Here is a 22,889-nt window from a genome sequence, read left to right on the forward strand (position 1 = left end):
TGTCACATAAAATGAAATTTAAGCAACTTTTTGCAACCAGGAAATGGCAGACCGATTTATGCATAGTGCATATTTAATTGTGCATTGTCAACCATGTTATATTGTGTTGGAGACATTTTTATTATAATTGTGTTTTTAATGGTTATTAGAACATTGTTATTATTTGGTAGACGATAGTTCCCGTGACGATATTGTCTCATGCATAACCTACGCCACTCCCTTCTCCAAACCTAGAGGACCGCTAGTGAAGAGCGCGGTTCAGTTAGCTACATGTCGGGGAGAAGAGACAGTGCTGGGAAACATACTGGACTTCAATGACAAGGAACTGTTTCAGCATTCTGACATTGCTTTAACAGTATGGTCTACAACAGTAGCTTATTATCCGCCCTTGAATTGGTGAAGGAATGAGGCAAACTATTGGCTAGCATACTGAGTCCCCTTTCAAAACTTTGGTATTTTTTGCACAGTAATTCACTGACTGGATAACTATCAGCTACTGGGAAATTGGCGACTTGGAGAGGAACCAAAATATCAAGTAAGGCACAGTTAATTAATGTTCTCTTCTAAATGTTTGAATTGTAACCTACTATTTAGAGCAGTACGCGCTTTCAAGATCAGTGCAACATTCAAGAATATTTGTAGTCCATGTGTAAGAACTCAAGGGGCTCTTTTTTTGTGGTATTTTATGGAGATTCCTGGAGTCCACATAAAACATGACAAAACAGAACATGAATAAACAAGAACAGCTCAAGCACAAAACGACATACATTTTAAAACGGTACACATAGTCGACATACAGTATAAATACAGACAAAGCTGTCTCAGTGTGTCTGTGTGTCACCTGGCCAGATATGTTTGCTGCATGCTTTTCTTTCTAAGTGAAAAAACAACTAAAGTGTATATATATTTTTGCCTTCTTATTTGTTATTTTTTTCATCCAGGCTGTATAGCTCATATTCATATTTGTTTTTGGTTAAAGATTGCTAGTAAAAAAAAAAATAGAAAACAAACTCTTATAGCCATATTTGAGCAATTCTGGCATGCCTAAATCATGTATTGGAAGGCCCTCTAGAGTAACCTGTGCAACTGCGTTTCTAAAGAAATCAACCAGGATTTCCTCCCGGTGATGCAAGCCCCAGCGCGCCCAGTTTGGAACTGGTTGAATGCTGTGACTCACATTGCGTCGGTGGCTTCGTAGAGTAGGTTGTTAGGCAATACTCCCAGAGGCATGCAATCGAAGGACTGAGATTTGGGTGTCAAAAACAGACTTCACACCTTTTTATAGGATAATTAATCTACATTGATGTTCAGGCTATGCATGGAATTCAGCAGGTTAGCGTTTTTCCTCATGAATCTTGCTCTGGAGGCAGCTTTGCATTTCCACGTCATTTCACCAACAACAATTAAATATCATGACGTTGAATCAACGTGGGAAACGGTTGGATTTGAAGAAGGCATCAACATAAGGGAATTTCGTAGGTTAAAAGGGGACTTTTTTAATCGAAATCCAATGACATGGTAAAATGTGTAGTTGATGTCACTGTTAATTCACTTTAGTTGACAACTCAACCAAATGTAAATCAAACCAAATGTAAATCAAACCTAGATGTTGAACTGACATGTGGGTGGTCACTAGCTGACAGCCACAAAGTTATACAATCTGATTAGAAACCTAACCCTAACCATACTGCTAAACCTAATAACTAACCCTAACCTTAAATGAAGACCGAAAAGCACCTTTTTGTATTCATACATTTTTACAATACAGTACATTTTTAATTTGCAGCTGGCCTATCTAAGGGGAAAATCTCTCAGTTCTGCTCGTGGCAATGTGTCAACCTGCTGAAATTCAATCGGTACTCAAAATGAGATGAGAGATTTGATTTGGCCACTGATCTATGTGAATACCCATGAGGTGCTTTATCAAATCTGGACCACATTTGTTTATCAAATCTTGATGGTTTTCCATTTGACTAGTGATTAACATTAATTTATTTTCCGGTCATTTGAAATTTGTGATACGCCTACCACCATATGTTGTTATTGTCATTGGCAGAGTACAACTTGTTTTGATATGTGATCTAATGAATATGAGGCATGTGTGTACCAGCACGGGCTGTGATGGAGAGGATTCACTTTCTCATTTAGGGCCCGATCATGCCCAATGCTTCCTTCTCATCCTTATACTGATAGCAGTTTGATAACACACACAGGTTGTTATATCACATTGAATAACACCTAGTCCAGTTGTTATTGCTCAGTGGCCTAACTCATCCCTATGGATTGTCTAGGAATAGGTCTCTCAGCTGCAGGTGGCCACTTGGCCGAGTAGCTGTCCATCCATGGTACTTTATTGTAACCTGGGATGTTATTGTTTTGAACAAGACAACCAATGAATTCATGGATGCAGTCATTGATCTGTATTTATGTTTGGAGTAATGCTTGTAAAGGGTAAGATATTGATGTTTGGTGTGGGAATCAAGTTCCCAGACTAGGTAAAAACACTTTCTCATTACTGAGTGAGTCAAATAGGGCAGCAGGTAGCCTAGCGGTTAGAGCATTGGGCCAGTAACCGAAAGGTTGCTAGTTAGAATCCCAGAGCCATGAACATATTCAGTCATGTCCACTGTAGCTCATTATAAACTCAGGGGAAAAAGAAACGTCCCTTTTTCAGAACCATGTCTTTTTAAGATAATTCATAAAAATCCAAATAAATCCACAGATCTTCATTGTAAAGGGTTAAAACACTGTTTCCCATGCTTGTTCAATGAAGAACCATAGACAATTAATGAACATGCACCTGTGGAATGGTCGTTAAGACACTAACAGCTTACAGACGGGTAAGCACAGTTATGAAAACTTAGGACACTAAAGAGGCCTTTCTACTGACTCTGAAAAACACCAAAAGAAAGATGCCCAGGGTACAGGCTCATCTGCGTGAACGTGCCTTAGGAATGCTGCAAGGAGGCATGAGGACTGCAGATGCGGCCAGGGCAATAAATCCAAATGTCCATACTGTGAGGCGTCTAAGACAGCGCTACAGGGAGACAGGACCAACAGCTGATCGTCCTCGCAGTGGCAGACCATGTGTAACAACACCTACACAGGATCGGTACATCCGAAAATCACACCTGCGGGACAGGTACAGGATGGCAACAACAACTGCTCGAGTTACACCAGGAACACACAATCCCTCCATCAGTGCTCAGACTGTCTGCAATAGGCTGAGAGAGGCTGGACTGAGGGCTTGTAGGCCTGTTGTAAGGCAGGTCCTCACCAGACATCACCGACAACAACATCGCCTATGGGCACAAACCCACCGTCGTTTCACCAGACAGGACTGAGAAAAGTGCTCTTCACTGACGAGTCACGGTTCTGTCTCACCAGGGATGATGGTCGGATTCACGTTTATCGTCGAAGGAATGAGCGTTACACCGAGGCCTGTACTCTGGAGCGGGATCGATTTGGAGGTGGAGGGTCCGTCATGGTCTGGGGTGGTGTGTCACAGCATCATCGGACTATGCTTGTTGTCATTGCAGGTAATCTCAACACTGTGCGTTACAGGGAAGACATCCTCCTCCCTCATGTGGTACACTTCCTGCAGGCTCATCCTGACATGACCCTCCAGCATGACAATGCCACCAGCCATACTGCTCGTTCTGTGTGTGATTTCCTGCAAGACAGGAATGTCAGTGTTCTGCCATGGACAGCGAAGAGCCCAGATCTCAATCCCATTGAGCACGTCTGGATCGGAGGGTGACGGCTAGGGCCATTCCCCCCCCATACATGTCTGGGAACTTGCAGGTGCTTTTGTGGAAGAGTGGGGTAACATCTCACATCAAGAGCTGGCAAATTTGTTGCAGTCCATGAGGAGGAGATGCACTGCAGTACTTAATGCAGCCGGTGGCCACACCAGATACTGACTGTTACTTTTGATTTTGACCCCCCCTTTGTTCAGGGACACATTATTCAATTTCTGATAGTCACATGTCTGTGGAACCTGTTCAGTTTATGTCTCAGTTAAGTTTACTGAAAATAAATGCAGTTGACAGTGAGAGAACGCTTCTTTTTTTGCTGAGTTTAGTAACATTGTTGCCTGTATTTTCACTGCCTTTGAGGAATAATTTTAAAGTTATATTATTAGTTCTCATTACACTATTTGAGAAAAGTGTTTCTTATCTGCCTATCCCTTGTTTTCCAGGGTTGTTAAGTGCACCTGCACACAGCTGACCTCTGGTTTTGTCTATGGACGGAAGGGACTTTTCGTAGCTGGTTAGGAGAACTTACACAGCATGTTAACATAATTTAATGTTGCAGGTTAGGAGAATTAGGTTAAGGTTAGGAAAAGGGTTAGGGTTAGCTAAAATGATCTCCCAAACTGCTACGAAAGTAACTTCCGTCCATAGCTGTGCAACATATAGTCACAACCAGAAATGCTGGTAATGGTGGCTTTCCCCTGCTCAGATGTTGCATGGATCAACCAATGGTTGATCATCGACTGACACATTGCTTTAACATATGATGTGGTTAGCTGATAAAAGGGAGTTTTCAGCCGTTATCGTGACTGTTGTATACATTCCCCCTCAGGACAAGAAAAATAATGAACTGGCACTTAACTGTACAAGGCAATAAACGAGCAAGAACCTACATCCAGAGGCTACTTTTTTCTTTTCTACTAACTAAGGCATGTGATGGCGAACATCATCAACACGTCTCCAACACCACTAGAGGCGATTTTAAAGTCCTAGACCACTGTTATTCTACCTGCAATTATACAAGGCCCTCCCTCGTCCGCCATTCGGCAAATCAGATCATGACTCCCTACTCCTGCTTGCTGTTTACAAGCATAAACTCAAACAGGAAGTACCCGTGACTTGCTCTGTTGAGAAATGAGAATCCGAGATTATGCCACAAGACTGCTTTGCTAATTGGAATATGTTAAGAGAGTCCGCTGATAACATTGGTGAGACAAACACCTCCGTCACCGGCTTCATTAGAAAATGCGTCAGCGATGTCCCCACTGTGAGGGTTCGCTGCTTCCCCAATCAAAAGCCCTGGATTAACACAGAGGTTGGCGCTAAACTAAAGGAAAGGGCTACCTCACCCAGAGCTATCGTATACAACCCTGAGACTACAGCTGCGGACAGGAATAAGTACAAGAATTGCTGCAACGACATCCGCAGAGTTATCAAACAAGCAAAAGGACACTATAGGAATAAGGTGGAATCATATTACACAGGCTCTGCCGCCTGCCGCATGTGGCAGGGGCTACAGACCATTACCGATTATGAAGAAGGACCCAGCCGCGATCTGCCCAATAATGCCACTCTACCAGATGCACTCAATGCATTTTATACCCCTTTGATGACGACAACATCATCATCATGCCGAGTTTGAGGGCCGTTACCGACCAAGAGGATTGAGCGATCTCGCTCTCCGAGGCCGACGTGAGAAAGGTCTTTAATCAGGTAAAAACCCGCAAGGCCAGGCACTGACGGTATTCCAGGTCGCGTTCTCAGAGCATGCGCAGAATAGCTGGCATATTCACAGTCAATTTCAACCTCCTTATCCCAGTCTGTAGTCCCCACATGTTTTAAGATTACATGTACATTTAAGTCATTTAGCAGACGCTCTTATCCAGAGCGACTTACAAATTGGAAAGTTCATACATATTCATCCTGGTCCCCCCGTGGGAATTGAACCCACAACCCTGGCGTTGCAAGCGCCATGCTCTACCAACTGAGCCACACGGGACCAAGATGACCACCATCATTCCTGTCCCCAAGAACTCTAAGGCTTCATGCCACAATGACTACTTATATGACCACTCACTTATCTAATCATGAAGTACTTTGAGAGACTTGTTATGGCACACATCAACTCCATCATCCCAGACACCTTAAACCCACTCCAATTTGCATACCACCCCAACAGATCCATAGAAGACACCATCTCAATCGCTTTCCACACTGCCCTCACCCACTTAGATAAGAAGAATACTTACAGTACCAGTCAAAAGTTTGGACACACCTACTCAGAGAATGCCAATATTGTGCAAAGCTATCATAAAGGCAAAGGGTGGCAACTTTGAGGAATCTCAAATCTGTTTGACACTTTTTTTGGTTACTACATGATTCCATATGTTATTTCATAGTTTGGATGTCTTCACTATTCTACAATGTAGAAAATAGTAAAAATATAGAAAAACCCTGGAATGAGTAGGTGTTAAATTTTGACTGGTACTGTGTGTGTACCAGACACAATTGTCCCCTCCAAGCTTGTCACTAGACTTAGGACTCTGGGTCTGAACACCTCTCTCCGCAACTGGATTCTGGACTTCCTGACGGGCCGACCCCAGGTGGTGAGAGTATGCAACATCACCTATGCCACGCTGACCCTCAACATAAGGGCCCCACAGGGGTGTGTGCTTAGTCCTCTCCTGTACTCCCTGATCACCCACGACTGTGTGGCCACGCACGACTCCAACACCAAGTTTTCTCCCCAATTTCGTGGTATCCAATTGGTAGTTACAGTCTTGTCTCATTGCTGCAACTCCTGTACGGACTCGGGAGAGGCGAAAGTCAAAAGCTGTGCGTCCTCCGAAACCCAACCAAGCCGCACTGCTTCTTGACACAATACCCACTTAATCCGGAAGCCAGCCGCACCAATGTGTCGTAGGAAACACCGTACATCTGGTGACTGTGTAAGCATGCACTGCGCCCGGCCCGCCACAGGAGTTGCTAGTGCATGGGACAAGGATATCCCTGCCGGCCAAACCCACCCCTAACCCGGACGACGCTGGGCCAATTGTACGCCGCCCCATGGGCCTCCCAGTCGTGGCCGGCTGCGACAGAGCCTGGGCTTGAACCCAGAATTTCTAGTGGCACAGCTAGCATTGCGATGCAGTGTCTTAGGCCTCACGAGTGGCGCAGTGATCTAGCACCATCATCAAGTTTGCTAACAACATGGCATGGTAGGCCTGATCACCGGTGACGATGAGTCAGCCTACAGGGAGGAGGTCAGTGACCTGGCAGTGTGGTGCCAGAGCAACAACCAAAAAAAGGGGTGGCTTTAAGTTTAAGAGCTTTAAGTTCCTCAGTGTCCAAATCACTTAAGACTTAAAATGGTCTAAACACATGCGCACAGTTGTGAAGAAGGCTCAGGAGGTTGAAAAAGTTTGGCATGGGCCCTCAAATCCAGCCCAAGACAGCCCAGTACATACCTGGGGCTGAGCTCCCTGCCATCCAGGACATCTATATCTGTCACGCCCTGATCTGTTTCACCTGTTCCTGTGATTGTCTCCACTCCCTCCAGGTGTCGCTTATTTTCCCCAGTGTATTTATCCCTGTGTTTCCTGTCTCTCTGTGCCAGTTCATCTTGTATGTTAGTCAAGTCAACCAGCGTGTTTTCCCGTACTCCTTTTGCTATTCTCTTTTTGATAGTCTTCCTGGTTTTGACCCATGGCTGACCCTGGACTACTTTCCCGCCTGCCTGATCATCCTGCCTGCCCCGACCTTGATTCTGCCTGCCCTTCGGTATCTTTTGGACTCTGAACTGGTTTTGACCCTTTTGCCTGTCCATGACCATTCTCTTGCCTACCCCTTTGGATTAATAAATATTGTAAGACTCCAACCATCTGCCTCCTGTGTCTGCATCTGGGTCTCGCCTTATGTCATGATAATATCAGGCGGTGTGGAAGGAAGGCCCGGAAAATCGTTAGACTCCAACCACCCAAGCCATAGAATTTTCTCTCTGCTTCCGCACGACAAGCGGTACCGGTGCATCAAGTCTTAGCCCAACAGGCTCTTGAACAGCTTCTATCCCGAAGCAATAGACTGATAAATAGCTAACAAAATAGCTACATGGACTGAGTTAACCTTGTATCTTTATTGACCTTTTATAATTTGAGTTTTGTACTGTCACACACACACACACACACACACACACACACACACACACACACACACACACACACTGCTCACACACACACACACATATGCACATACATTTATACGGATTATACACACGCACACCCACTCACATGCAAGCTGCTGTTACTCTGTTTATCTTATATCCTGTTGCCTAGTCACCTTACCACTATACATACAGTTAAAGTCGGAAGTTTACATACACCTTAGCCAAATACATTTAAACTCAGTTTTTCACAATTCCTGACATTTAATCCTAGTCAAAATTCCCTGTCGTAGGTCAGTTAGGATCACCACTTTATTTTAAGAATGTGAAATGTCAGAATAATAGCAGAGAGAATGATTTATTTCAGATTTTATTTCTTTCATCACGTTCCCAGTGGGTCAGAAGTTTACATACACTCAATTAGTATTTGGTAGCATTGCCTTTAAATTGTTTAACTTGGGTCAAATGTTTCGGGTAGCCTTCCACAAGCTTCCTACAATAAGTTGGGTGAATTTTGGCCCATTCCTCCTGACAGAGCTGGTGTAACTGAGTCAGGTTTGTAGGCCTCTTTGCTCAAACACGCATTTTCAGTTCTGCTCACAAATTTTCTATAGGATTGAGGTCAGGGCTTTGTGATGGCCACTCCAATACCTTGACTTTGTTGTCCTTAAGCCATTTTGCCACAACTTTGGAAGTATGCTTGGTGTCATTGTCCATTTGGAAGACCCATTTGCGACCAACCTTTAACTTCCTGACTGATGTGTTGAGATGTTGCATCAATATATCCACATAATTTTCCTCCCTCATGATGCCATCTATTTTGTGAAGTGCACCAGTCCCTCCTGCAGCAAAACCCTCCCACAACATGATGCTGCCACCCTCGTGCTTCACGGTTGGGATGCTGTTCTTCAGCTTGCAAGCCTCCCCCTTTTTCCTCCAAACATAACAATGGTCATTATGGCCAAACAGTTCTATTTTTGTTTCATCAGACCAGAGGACATCTCTCCAATTATGTCAATTAGCCTATCAGAAGCTTCTAAAACCATGACATAATTTCCTGGAATTTTCAAAGCTGTTTAAAGGCACAGTCAACTGAGTGTATGTAAACTTCTGACAGAGTGGAATTGTGATACAGTAAAATAATCTGTCTGTAAACAATTGTTGAAGAAAATTGTGTCATGCACAAAGTAGATGTCCTAACCGACTTGCCAAAACTATAGTTTGTTAACAAAACATTTGTGGAGTGGTTGAAAAACAAGTTTTAATGACTCCAAGTGTATGTAAACTTCCGATTTCAACTGTATCTACCTCCATTACTGCAGTATCCCTGCACATTGTAAATATGGTACTGAACTGACCCTGTATATAGTATCCTTACTTACTTATTGTGTTCTTCATATTCTTATTTTTTCTCGTGTGTTCTCTAGCGTTACATTGTTATCACAGGAGGATGGTGGTACCTTAATTGGGGAGATTGGGCTCTTGGTAATGGCTGGAGCGGTATCATTCGAATGGTATCAAATACATCACACACGGTTTCCATTTGTTTGATGCCTTTCCAGCCGCTCCGTTCCGACCTTTATTACCGACCGTTATTACCGACCGTTATTATGAGCCCTCCTCCCCTCAGCAGCCTCCACTGATTTGTTATTGGTTACTGAATTGTTGGGTGTTGAATTTGCAAGAAAGGTATTTCACTGTACTTGGCCATGTGACATTAATTTGAAACTTGAAACAATGATTACCCTCTTTATGCAATAACTCCTGTAGGTGTAACGGTCGTCTTGTGGTGAATGAGCGGACCAAGGCGCAGCGGGTGATGAATACATGATGATTTATTTAAACAAAGACGAAACACGCAGAACACTTGAACTACAAAACAATAAACGACGTGACCAAACCTGAACTAGAGAACATATAACATGAACGCACGAACAAGAAGGAACACACGAAAAGAAATGAAAGAAAGAACGAACGAAACGAAACGAAACGGTACCGTGTGGTGTGGTGCGACATACACAGACACAGCCACAATCACCCACAAACAAACAGTGAGAACAGCCTACCTTAATATGGTTCTCAATCAGAGGAAACGTTAAACACCTGCCTCTAATTGAGAACCATATCAGTCCCGTGTGGCTCAGTTGGTAGAGCATGGCGCTTGCAATGCCAGGGTTGTGGGTTCGATTCCCACGGGGGTCCAGTACAAAAAAGTATGAATGTATGTACTTGTAAGTCGCTCTGGATAAGAGCGTCTGCTAAATGACTTAAATGTAAATGTAAATGTAAATATCAGGCAACACATTAAGCCCAACATAGAAATACAACACATAGAATGCCCACCCCAACTCACGCCCTGACCAACTAAACACATACAAAACAACAGAAAACAGGTCAGGAACGTGACAGTAGGCCTATTGAAAAGAATCTCCTGTGCCTACCTATAACCTCCCCCATGGCAGTGAGACACAGTACCCTTCCACACTGGCGTTAACGGAAATGTTATAAAATAAGATGGAAGATGCCTTTCCCTCAGACTATTGTTGTGGTAATCAATTGAAAACTAAGCAAATGTATTATTATCTGAGTGGCAGTGGCAGCAGGGACCTGTTTGTCAGTCAGCTAAGTAGAAATGGACTCTAGTCTTGTCGTTCTATTTCTACGCTGTCAGACACGTCAATGCCTTGTCTTCAATATATGCAAATTAGCTGCTACTTTAAGGAGAGATCGTTTATTAAAGAACAACCCAAAATTTAATTTTACAAGACTTGTGATAGTCAGAAATCCTCCAGTGAAATCATTTAATCAAAGATCCAGGGACTGAAAGCGAAATTTATATGAATTTTTATACGTATATGGTGGGTTACTATATATGGGGCCCTCAGAGCAATTTTGAAGAAATGGTCCCCGCCTGAATTTAACTTACCTTGGTAGTAGTCTCTTTTGATATACATTAACATTTAGTAGTGAGAGATTTGGTTCTGGATGGCGAGATGACTTGGGGAGCAGTTTCAATCATTTCTTCAGCGTAGAGATGAAACATATCTATAACATCTCTATCTACACTCTTAGAAAAAACGGTTCCAAAACAGTTCTTCAGCTGTCCCCATAGGAAAACCCTTTTTGATTCCTGGTAGAACCCTTTTGGGTTTCATGTAGAACCCTCTGTGGAAAGGGTTCTATGGAACTGAAGAGTTCTACCTGGAACCAAAAATAGTTCTTCATAGGGTTCTCCTATGGGGACAGCCGAAGAATCGTTTTAGGTTATAGATAGCACCCCCGCCCCCTTTTGCCCTCAATTCTTTGTAGCATGGACTCCACAAGGTGTCGAAGCCTTCCACAGGGATGTTGGCCCATGTTGACTACAATGCTTCCAACAGTTGTCTCAAATTGGCCGTATGTCCTTTGAGTGGTGGGACCATTCTTGATGCACACGGGAAACTGTTGAGAGTGAAACTCAGCAGCATTGCTGTTCTTGACACAAACCAGTGAGTGTGGCACCTACTACCATACCCCGCTCTAAGGCAATTAAATATTTTGTCTTGCCTATTCACCCTGTGAATGGCACACATACACAATCCATGTATCAATTGTCTTAAAAATCCTTCTTTAACCTGTCTCCTCCACTTCGTCTACACTGATTTGAAGTGGATTTACTAAGTGACATCAATAAGGGGTCATAGCTTTCACCTGGTCAGTCTTTCATGGAAAGAGCAGGTGTTCATAATGTTTTGTACACATTGTATATCTGTGTGTTGTGTTGTCTTCCTAACTGGTCCCTAAGGTTCTCTCTATCTCTGTTCCCTCCCCAGTGAGAGTAATCTCACTCACAGTAGAGGCCATGCGCACCAACTCTCACTCATGAAGACAATGTAAGTATGATTGATGGTGGTGATCTTGAATATGAAATGGAATTAATGTGGAATGGGATTGAACTTTAGCACGTCTTATTTAAAACCCAGGCAGGCAGGCACCATGTTTATACAGCATGCAATGTAGGTTAGTGTAATTTGTTGTGTGTTAATGTTATTTACTGTACTGCCTATGTCGTCACAGGAGGGTTGGGGTTGGACTAAATAGTGGTTTATGATATGAATGCTATAGTCATAATGGAAATTTAAGTGTGAATGGGGAAGGGAATTTTACTTTTTGAAAAATTACTCAGCAATTGTACATTCAGAAGCTGACAAACCTTCGTATAGCTGCATGCTCGTAAAACAGTACAGTATCATCCATTCTAATCTTGCATGAGGAAGTTTCTGTGGTGTAGAGATCAGTCAAGCCTGTGCCTGCATATGAGCAGACAACACCCAGGCCATTACAGCAGAATACTGTGGTCATGGTGTGGTGACTATTACTAAAGGCTCTGACGAAGTTCAGTAAAACCCTCTGTTCTCCTGTCAAATGAGTTTTCAGTGTTGGATTGAGTCAAGATTGCATAGACTGTCTATGTGTTTTACATATCTTTCTCTCTTTCTTTCTCTCTCTTTATCTATGTTTCTTACTCTCTACGGGTTCTCTCTTCATCCACCCGTACCTCTCTCTCTCGCTCCCTCTTTCGCTCTCTCCCTCCTTCCCTCTCTTCCTCACTTTCTCTATCTCTGCAGGATACTGTCTGCAATGTTGACATTCCTGGTGCATATTCTCATCGTCTCCCACGGTGAGTTGAGTTCCTTTCCCGTTCATTCAGATTCTTCTATCTCACTGCATCCATCCACATTACCTCCCATGTGGCTCTGCCTGTAGTCACACAACTTCACTATCCCCAGGAAAGCTTTCCTTTAGACTAAAATAATGAATAGCAAACATTTCAGCAGCAATGCCACATGTAGTTACATCCGGCAGCAATTCTCTGGAACCTTCATGTGCCAGAACATACAGAACAGTACACTCATACGCATATATGCAGAAACAAAGGTCATCTTCCCATACAATCACGCCCCTACTTACAATACAGTCCATTATTGCCAAAATAAAAAGGGCCGTTGAGTGTTGCATTTCATTGGTGTGACACTGAGTGATCTAAATAGATGTATGCCGGTCTCTGCGGTTAGCCGTCTTTGTAATGTTGGACATCATCCAATGTGTTTGGCAATAATCATTCTAGCACACAAGTGAAACACAGAATAGATCATTCAGCAGGGCATAATGTCTCCTGACCACAAAAATGGCCCATATAGAACCAAATAGACACACAAAAATATTTTCCCCCATGAAAAGTAGAAATTAAATTGGAACCGCACACATGATTGCTGCACTACATACCTTTTAATTTGGCTAGTTACACAACAAATTGATCCTAGAAGTGGATCTTTGTCAGGTAAAGTAGCAATCCTTTGTGTGTACATGTGGGCAAACGTGTTTGTGTTATTGAGAACACTCCGTCTTTGGGAATCAGTATACAACAGACATCCCTTTTGTAATATCTATCCCAAGTCAGCATGCCATTCGGGAGACTGGGAGGGTGGATGGGCGACTAATGGGTGGAATGAACCATAGTCTTGTCAGTCACATTGTTTTACCTGGTTGACAAAGAAGCATGTACAGTATGTATCCTTGAGCTGGTAGAAATCCTCTGGTATAGGGTGAGGTTACCAGAGTTCATTCTAGTAAAGGTCTCTGAACAATAGTGTAGCCTTTTTATATTACTTTTACCAACTTCATGAACATCTCTTGATATCTTCACAATTCGGTCTGAAATGAATGTATTAGGAATTCATATCAATGTCGTCTTTGAATACCATGCTGAGAATCAAACCTACAACTCTGGTATTACCAGCATCATTATACCCCAGCCACAACTTCTGTCCAGTGTCTGATGTCATTTCCTGTCAACCATGTTTACTTTCTGTTTCTGCCTCAGGTGCTGTGTTGGTGGAGCCTGTGGAAGTATCCCCCCATGGAGACCTTCTAGACCTCCCCTGGTTGACAGAGCTCTGCTGTTCCTCACACCCAGCCCAACTTCACCACAGAGGAGAGGAAGAAGACAGGGGGTCTGCGGGGTCCAGGGCAGCACCATCTGATCCGGGACACCCACACACCCTTCAGTGCCTCTTCAGGAACTTCACAAGCACACTAGGACCTCACCCGGAGACTGAGCCCAGCAGAGGTAAGCGTCCTGCTCTGTTTTACAGACATGACATCACAGAAGGCTGCTGAGGGGAGAACGGCTAATAATAATGGCCGGAACGGAGCAAATGGAATGGCATCAAACACATGGAAACAATTTGTTTGATGTATTTGATACCACTCCACTGATTCTGCTCCAGTCATTACCACCAGCCCGTTCTCCCTAATTAAGGTGCCACCAACCTCCTGTGCATGATATTTACTGGGTCAGAGTTCTGTCTTATTACTGCCCTGGGACCATATTCACAAGATGCTGACCAATGATCAAATACCTTTTAAATCATAATGAATAAGAGCAAGGAATTGATCCTAGATCAGCACTCCTATGCTGAGACGATTTGTACGTACTGGCCTTGGACAGCTGGATAAATGTGTTTTCATTTCTCTGAAGGGTGCGTAATAAAACAGCCTGTGACCACTTAACTGCACTGAGGAAGAGAACATTGAGGCGCATTCAATTGAATAGGGGCCAATTAACTGGAGTGATAAGATGGCCTCTGTAGACTTGAGTGTGGTGTTCCTCTCTGTTTGGAGGTGTTGGTGAAAGTGGGAGGTGGTAACACAAATGAAAGATCTGTGTGTTTGTGTGTGTACCTGTGTGTGCCTCCGTGCATATGTGTGTTTTAACAACAGGAAGCAAAGGCTCAGGGCGAAGGATTTATTCATGAGATCGATAGCGTAGTGGTAGCCTCTGACGCGTGCTAATACTAATCGATGGATATTAGATGAGGCTACCCACAGCCTGTGACTCTGTGGCATTTAAAGAGGGGATCTCATGAATCGTTGACAATAACTGTGCAGAGGTAAAATGGTGTGAGTAGGTGTTACATTTTCTTCTCCAATGACATGGTGATTCAGCTCAGGTAGACCTGAGGTCCTAAGTGTGAGTAAGAGGGGGAATGGATGATAAACAATGACGTTGGCCAGATTCTAGGGCTTCTTTTTCAGAATATGTTCCAGGGCTTGCTATGACTGTCCTAATTGGGTGTGGGTTTTTTCAGCTAGGTGTGTGTGTGTGTGTGTGTGTGTGTGTGTGTGTGTGTGTGTGTGTGTGTGTGTGTGTGTGTGTGTGTGTGTGTGTGTGTGTGTGTGTGTGTGTGTATGCTTTGCGTGGGGTTGGTGAGTTCATATATTAGGGTTTACAGTGACCAAACAGACAGAGTATGTGCCTGTGTTGATGCTAATATGCTAATTGAACTTCTCTCCAGCCACCTGTTGGGACATCCTGTGCCGTGTTGATGAGACCTGGGATAATGTAATATGTGATCTAAAGCACCCAGCCACTTCCTCAGACACCTCCACTCCTGGGTCAGTGGCACTTAGCTTGCAGCACTTAGCGTGAGTATCAAGTTCAATTCAACCTGCTATTGTCTAGAGTCTGTCCTCTCCTCTCCCGTCCTGTTTGTTATTCTTGTCTAGTGTTGGCTCAAAGATGTGCCTGAGGCAGTAAGAGCTCAGGTGGGGGTCTGAGGTGTGTGTGTCCCCGTGCCTGTCTGTGCATGCAATGTGACTGGCAGAGCCTATTCATCTCCCACAGCAGGGTTATGCATGGAGCAGGCTGAGACTTTGTGATAAAAAAACAACACCAGTTGCCTATAATTGGCCTTTTGGCCCATCGGATTAAATATTTTGCAAATAATTAGGCAAAATATCACAATAGTGTTTTTACTTGTTTTTTTTTCATTACTTTCATGTGGATTGCACCTAGCCTGGTCCTAGATGTTTGTGATCCCTTCAAACATGGCATGACAAGGAGTTGACATGATAGCACAAACAGATCTGGGACCAGGCTAGCTTGCACCCTGACCTGTGCTTAGTCTATGATTAGCACACTACACTAGCCTCGTAGCTTTACTGAATGAAAGTATATTTATTTAGGCTGGGTTTTCGACTAGGACACATAGGGCTAAACGTAATACATATGGGGGGACGCAGTCCATGTCCTCATCTGGTGAAGTGCATAAATGTCTCTTGTCTATTTCAGAACACTGCCTGACAGTGAGGTTAACACCACACATGGGACTGACTGTGTGGGAGAGGATTCCATCACCTGTTCTATTGCTCTCCATGTGGTCAGCAGTATCGTCGTGGTGACAGCCAATGTGTCCAACACCACAGCAGGTCCCCTGGTGATGCTCAGCGTCCCTCCACGTCTCTGTAAGGAATGTGAATGTACCTGATCCCTCTCTCAACCTCTCTTCTGAAGATGATAGAGGATGTTAATTGCTTTAATGGCCTATCTATCTGGTCCTCATATTCTGAGGTTAATGGATATCACTTAACATTTACCAAGTACCAGCGTGCTGCCTGGCGAGCTGGCACTGTTTATTATGTAGGCTAGCGGTATCTAGGGAGCCATTTGTACCATGAGGAAACTGGGGAGTTATTTGTTTAGGCTTAAAGACCACATACACACGTGTACAGTATAGTGAGTGTAACGCGCTTCAGTAGGTCTGATACCAGCTGCCCTTTGGGACTTCCAGGCAGGCCGAGATTAGTGTTTACTCTGGTCCCAGAAACCATGGTGACGAGCTGGAGATCTCTCCACTGATGGGAAACACATACGTTGTTTGCTCAATCTAAGCTCTTTGCGGCCTTGTTGGTCAATGGAACATTGGTTTGATACAAGTAGAAATTGTGCAAATATTGAGTTTTAAAAGCCTGTTAAATTAATTGAAGTGTCATTTAATTTAGATCACATGGAACATTTTATAAATCTGATTTTTTTATATGAATAAAGACTTGCTAAAGGGCCAAAACTCAGTATTTTGAGCATCCTCTGTGTAGGAATCCTCTTTGTAGGAAGATTCTAGCACACTTAACTCCAACATTTCACCATTGTAAAGCCCTAGTTATTTTGCTGCTTTGACAAAGTAATTTCTGAATATTATTTATTTGTTGTTAGTGAAGGTAAAAAAAAACCTGTCACTGATTTTAAGGTTAAACCTCTTACGTGACCTGAACTCTCATTTGGTGAAACTATTCTTAATTTATTTTTAATTTTTATGACGAGACATTGAAGATCTAATATTCAAATCATAGTGTAAAAGCAGGTGAGCTGGTTCCATTTTCTGGTGTTTTGTGGTGTAAAACTGAGCGGGTCGAGCATAACATGTCAACCCTGTTACCCATAGATGGTCAGGCTAGATATGTTTTAACAATAAATAAATAAATTGTGAAGCTTGTATTCAATTTCCTCTCCCTGTTGCACACAAGCTTCCATTCCCCCTGTCACAAGGAGATTTATGGCTGATTTAAGATGAAGTTGTCAATCCTGTTACAGTCAAGCCTGTTACTTTATTTGGCACTTACTATAGATGGGAAAAGATGAAAAACAGTTTTTTTTTTATTAAGTTGAACATGTGATCTTTATGACAGTACATTAGAGGATACATACATGTTGCCTTATCAGCCATGTTCTGAATGATCAGCAACAACATTTTGATCGGAGGTTATTGTTTCCATTAGTGGGTCTGCTCTCTTACTACATCGCAAGCAGTAAAGCATACTTAGCTACATGCAAGTCCTATGCCACAGAAAGAGCACTTTTCAAGAGAGACAGGAATAAACCCCTGGAATATCAGTATGCCTAAATTATGTAGCAAGGCAGGAAGCAGAAAAATTGCCTTCTTATCAGCTTTAAGTTTGCTCCCCTCTCCTTATGGGAGGAATGAATGTGCGTGCAGTATGTCAGATATGCTGTTTATTCTCGAATGGGGTGGTATTCTGACTTAATAGTCTTGCACTTAACTTTCACACAAGTATTTTATCAAAGTCAATGCATGATTTAGCGACTTTAGTGTCCAACCAACATGAAGGGAACTAACATTCATTCCCTAAATGTAATTTCACATTCACAGCCTGTTTATTAAGACGTGAATGTCTGAGAGTGATAATACTTAATATCTTTAATAATGAAGCAGATGAATCCAGTCTCTTCCTGTCGGCTAGGAGGGGACATTTCCATTATGAGACTCAATTATCCCACTTGCCTCTCTTCTAATTATGTAGAGCTGACCCCAAGTAGTCGACTGGTCGATTGTTTTGCCGTTAGGCTGGTGGTCGACCAAGATTGTTTTAGTTTAGCAGTAACATATATATGTCTTTGGCAGCGATTACACCCTTGAGTCTTCTTGGGTATGATGCTAGAAGCTTGGCACACCTTTATTTGGGGAGGTTCCCCCATTCTGTGCAGATCCTCTCAGGCTCTGTCAGGTTGGATCGGGAGCGTTGCTGCACAGCTATTTACAGGTCTCTCCAGAGATGTTCCATCGGGTTCAAGTCTGGGCTCTGGCTGGGCCACTCAAGGACATTCAGAGACTTGTCCCGAAGCCATTCCTGCATTGTCTTGGCTGTGTGCTTAGAGTTGTTGTCCTGTTGGTGAACCTTCACCTTCCAACTACATGATCCTGCCACCACCATGATTCACCTTAGGGATGGTGCCAGGTTTCTTCCAGATGTGACACTTGGCATTCAGGCCAAAGAGTTACATTTTGGTTTCATCAGATCAGAGAATCTTGTTTCTCATGGTCTGAGAGTCTTTAGGTGCCTTTTGGCAAACTTTAGGTGCCTTTTGGCAAAATCGATTGGTCGAAAGAACGGATGACTTTCGGTTGACTAAGATATTTTTTTTGTCGGGGACAGCCCTATAATTATCACAATTTTCTGTTTTATAAGATGGGTTACAAATAACGCCCCTGTCAAGTCAATCACTGGGAGTAAACACAAATACCTCAAAATGAACAAAGCAGTTTAAATACCAGGAAGATACATCTCACTGTCAAATACTGTAATACATGTTAAAATTCCAGGAATAAATTACGAAAGGGTGTCTTCTACTCTGCCTTGGTACTGGGTTGCATTTTCAGGTTTTTGAATTACATTTTGAGGTATTGATTTTCCTGACATGAGGAGCTTGGCCTTATTGATCGGTATTCAGTAAGAAGCCCATGGACCACTAAAGTAGAGATGCTGTCTTTTAGATAGATGTTATTATATCATGTTCATACACCACTGAGCCTGTCATGTCATCTCATATACGTTTCTGCTCATTTCATCATTTGGCTGCCCTGTATGAAGCCTGTTTGAGTCTATAACCAATGCAGGTATTAGGGACAATCAATGTGTCTCCAATGGCTGTTACAGTACTGTATGTGCCTGAGACCATTGTTGTCTTTGCAGCGTAGAAATACAGATATCGCATCTTAATTTGATCACTTGTTTGTTACTGAGAATGTTCCTGCGCTGGAAATGCAGATGAGCTTTGTGATTTACATAAATTCACTGAAACCCTGCACAAACACACGGTTATATACTGAACAAAAATATAAACATAACATTTAACACTTTCTAGATTTTCCTGAGTTACAGTTCGTATAAGGAAATCAGTGAATTGAAATAAATTCATTAGCCTCTAATCTATTGATTTCACATGACAGATACCTTAAAAAAATGTTGGGGCATGTATCAGAAAACCAGTCAGTATCTGGTGTGTCCACCATTTTCCTCTTGCAGTGCAGCACATCTCTTTTGTATAGAGTTGATCAGGCTGTTTGTGGCCTGTAGAATGTTGTCCCACTCCTCTTTAATGGCTGAGCGAAGTTGCTGGATATTGGCAGGATCTGGAACATGCTGTCGTGCACGTCGATCCAGAGCATCCCAATGGGCGACATCTGGTGATTATGCAGGCCATGGAAGAACTGGGAAATGTTCAGCTTCCTGGAATTGTGTGCAGATCCTTGCTACAAGGAGCGGTGCATTATCATGCTGAACCATGAGGTGATGGCGGCGGATGAATGGCACAGCAAAGGGCCTCAGGATCTCGTCACGGTATCTCTGCGCATTTAAATTGCCATCGATAAAATGCACTTGTGTTCATTGTCTGTAGTTTATGCCTGCCTGAAACCTAACCCCACCACCACCATGGGACACTCTGTCACACAGGCAGCATGCCAATTGCACGTTCCATCAACTTGAGACCTCTGTGGAATTGTGTTGTGTGACAAAACTGCACAGTTTAGGGTGGCCTTTTATTGTCCCCAGGTGCACCTGTTTAATGATCATGCTGTTTAATCCCACCTGTCAATTGGATGGATTATCTTGGCAAATGAGAAATGCTCACTAACAGGGATGTAAACAAACGTGTGCACGGAATTTGAGAGAAATAAGCTTTTTGTCCATATGGAACATTTCTGTGATCTTTTATTTCAGATCATGAAACATGGGACCAACACTTTACAAGTTGCGTTTATATTTTAGTTCAGTGTATTAACAGTATTGAACTTTTCATGTAGCCTACTTTTGTCCAGCTAATAGCCTAACCACCGATCAAGCAACATTATGGACTAAACTTTCAAATCATGTTGCTGCAAAATACTGGTCAAATTACGATCCGACATTGGATGCCATTATGACGATTATTATAAAAAAAACTTATTTTTTAACCTTTTATTTAACTAGGCAAGTCAGTTATGAACAAATTCTTATTTACAATGATGGCCTAGGAACAGTGGGTTAACTGCCTTGTTCAGTTGCAGAACGACAGATTTTTCTCTTGTCAGTTCGGGAATTCGATCTAGCAACCTTTCAGGTACTGGTCCAACGCTCTAACCACTAGGCTACCTGCCGCCCATAGTGACGATGATAATGGTGTTTCATAGTTTGGAGGATGGTGATGATGCTAACAACCATGGATGATGAAGATGATTATGTATTGTTTGTGGTGTGTGTTGTACAGGGAAACCAAGCCCACCACTGAACCTAACACACACCCAGACCACAGAGGGAGAGTTGATTCTGAGCTGGAGTGACCCACAGCCCCATGCCAGCCCTGTTCAACTGAGCTATGAAGTCCGATACAATACCTCCCAAAATACCTCTCACCCCAACTGGCTGGTAAGAACACACTGGCCTCCGAGCAAACACAACATCTAAGTACAGGTCTTACAGAAAATAAACCTAAAGACAATAATAATTTAACAGAGAACAAGAGCAAACACCTAGAGGATAGAGGATGTTGAAGAGTCTTAATGCCACTCATGGTTTTCTTAGATGTAGATATCATTTTCAGTTATGTTCTCAGTCATCACAATGCCATTTTGTATTTGTGTCAAATTGTCAATACATGTTGACACTGCATTTTGCAGATGGAGTAACCTCTGTATGACATCTTGTGTTTCTCGCCCCTATTCCTCTGTTCCAGCACGTGGAGGTGTCTGGAGGCCAGTGGGTGTCTCTGACTGGACTGAGGCCTGGTCTGCACTACACTGTCCAGATTCGGTCTCACCACCCTGCTCTGCCTCACCTGTGGAGTGACTGGAGCCAACAACATCGTATCCGTCTGGAAAGTGAGACCTCTCTCTCTGTTTGCACAGAAACATACACATCATAAACACACAGTTAACTTATCATACTCCCTTGACATCTACCTGCACAGTAAGACCTCTGCCTTGCCCTACTTACACACATTAAATATACAGTCAGATATAGTCCCCTCACATACTGTATACCTGCACAATAAAACCTCTGGTTACACAGGAATGTACACATATGCTTTAGTGATGTGCAGTTTGCCAACGATTCGTTCTTTTTGAACAACTCTTTTTATTGACTCGAGTCATGATTCGTTTTTCTGAGTGACTCGTTCATTTTAGTCGTTCGTTTGGCCTGCAGGCCGCAATGAATTCTACAGCAGGATTAATAAGTGCTCCTCCGGTGACTCCGGAGACATACTCCGATCAACGACTGTCTGTCATGCACTCAGGCAAAATAGATCATGCTGCAGGCAGCATAGAGAAAAAAAATATGTTTAAATTGGAACTGATAGTTGAACAGTAGAACTGATAGTTGTACATTTTGATTGAGTAATGCTTAATGGTTGTGTTTTTGTATTCTTATTATTGGGACCTACTGGCTTATTATAAGTTTATGGACTGCTTATCCTTTAACATCATGCTGTGTGTGACTGCTGTCTTTCCATTGGCCCTATGCAGGGGTGTAGTGGTGCTTTAACATCATGCTGTGTGTGACTGCTGTCTTTCCATTGGCCCTATGCAGGGGTGTAGTGGTGCTTTAACATCATGCTGTGTGTGACTGCTGTCTTTCCATTGGCACTATGCAGGGGTGTAGTGGTGTCTGGAGAAGCGGGTATATTCAAATTTTGCCTAAAAATTCCCAAACGGCCCGCCCAGTGAAGGAAAGGCACCCGGTGTGAAAAATACTATGTTTTCCTATGGAAAAACACTTTAGCTGGATGTAAAACTGCATGACTAAAACCTCTGCAAAAACATACGGGAAAATTACAGCCTTCTTTTGAGTTATCTTAGATTAGTTCATAAGTAATTCTTGCTTTGTTCCTATGGTGGCTCATGTGGAACAAATTTCAGTAACTGCCACATTGAACCACACCCCCAAGACTGAAATCTTTTTTTTTTTTCACAATGAGCAACAGAGAAAGGAGAAGCTATTTTCCTAGCACACTGTCATAAATCATCTGTGGTTGATAGATTTTGCCCACACAAACACATATATGGGGAGACTGGGATGGGTCTGTACCTGCTGCATACTGTACTGTTAGAGACGCGATGATTCATAAATATGCATTACATACACTTGCAGCCGATACAGTATACATTGGGTAACTTGGCCAACATATTTGGTTTGGAAATTGTGAAGTTGTCTCAGGTTGTCAGATGTAATGTCAAATATGGGGACAGGATCAGGGTGGCAGTTAGGGAGCTGGATGGATTAAATAAAGACAATATTAGATTAGGAATATGAAGGTGGGGATTGTATTATTATTATCTTCATCAAAGGAACATTTTAGTCTAGTTGATCTCTCTCTCTCT

General features: G+C 42.9%; 1 protein-coding gene across 1 annotated transcript in view; it reads left to right on the plus strand.

The window, feature by feature from the left end:
* Window positions 1-240: 240 nt before the first annotated feature.
* lepr (leptin receptor) overlaps window positions 241-22,889 on the plus strand; it is a 54,288-nt gene continuing 31,639 nt past the window's right edge. The window contains exons 1-8 of the mRNA XM_055861603.1: window positions 241-535; window positions 11,727-11,786; window positions 12,522-12,574; window positions 13,778-14,023; window positions 15,252-15,381; window positions 16,028-16,200; window positions 20,780-20,937; window positions 21,245-21,389. Coding sequence (XP_055717578.1) covers window positions 11,776-11,786; window positions 12,522-12,574; window positions 13,778-14,023; window positions 15,252-15,381; window positions 16,028-16,200; window positions 20,780-20,937; window positions 21,245-21,389 — 916 coding nt within the window. The 5' untranslated portion in view covers window positions 241-535; window positions 11,727-11,775. The remainder of the gene's footprint in view (window positions 536-11,726; window positions 11,787-12,521; window positions 12,575-13,777; window positions 14,024-15,251; window positions 15,382-16,027; window positions 16,201-20,779; window positions 20,938-21,244; window positions 21,390-22,889) is intronic.

Source organism: Salvelinus fontinalis, chromosome 14, assembly GCF_029448725.1.
Source record: "Salvelinus fontinalis isolate EN_2023a chromosome 14, ASM2944872v1, whole genome shotgun sequence".
Lineage (NCBI taxonomy): Eukaryota > Metazoa > Chordata > Actinopteri > Salmoniformes > Salmonidae > Salvelinus > Salvelinus fontinalis.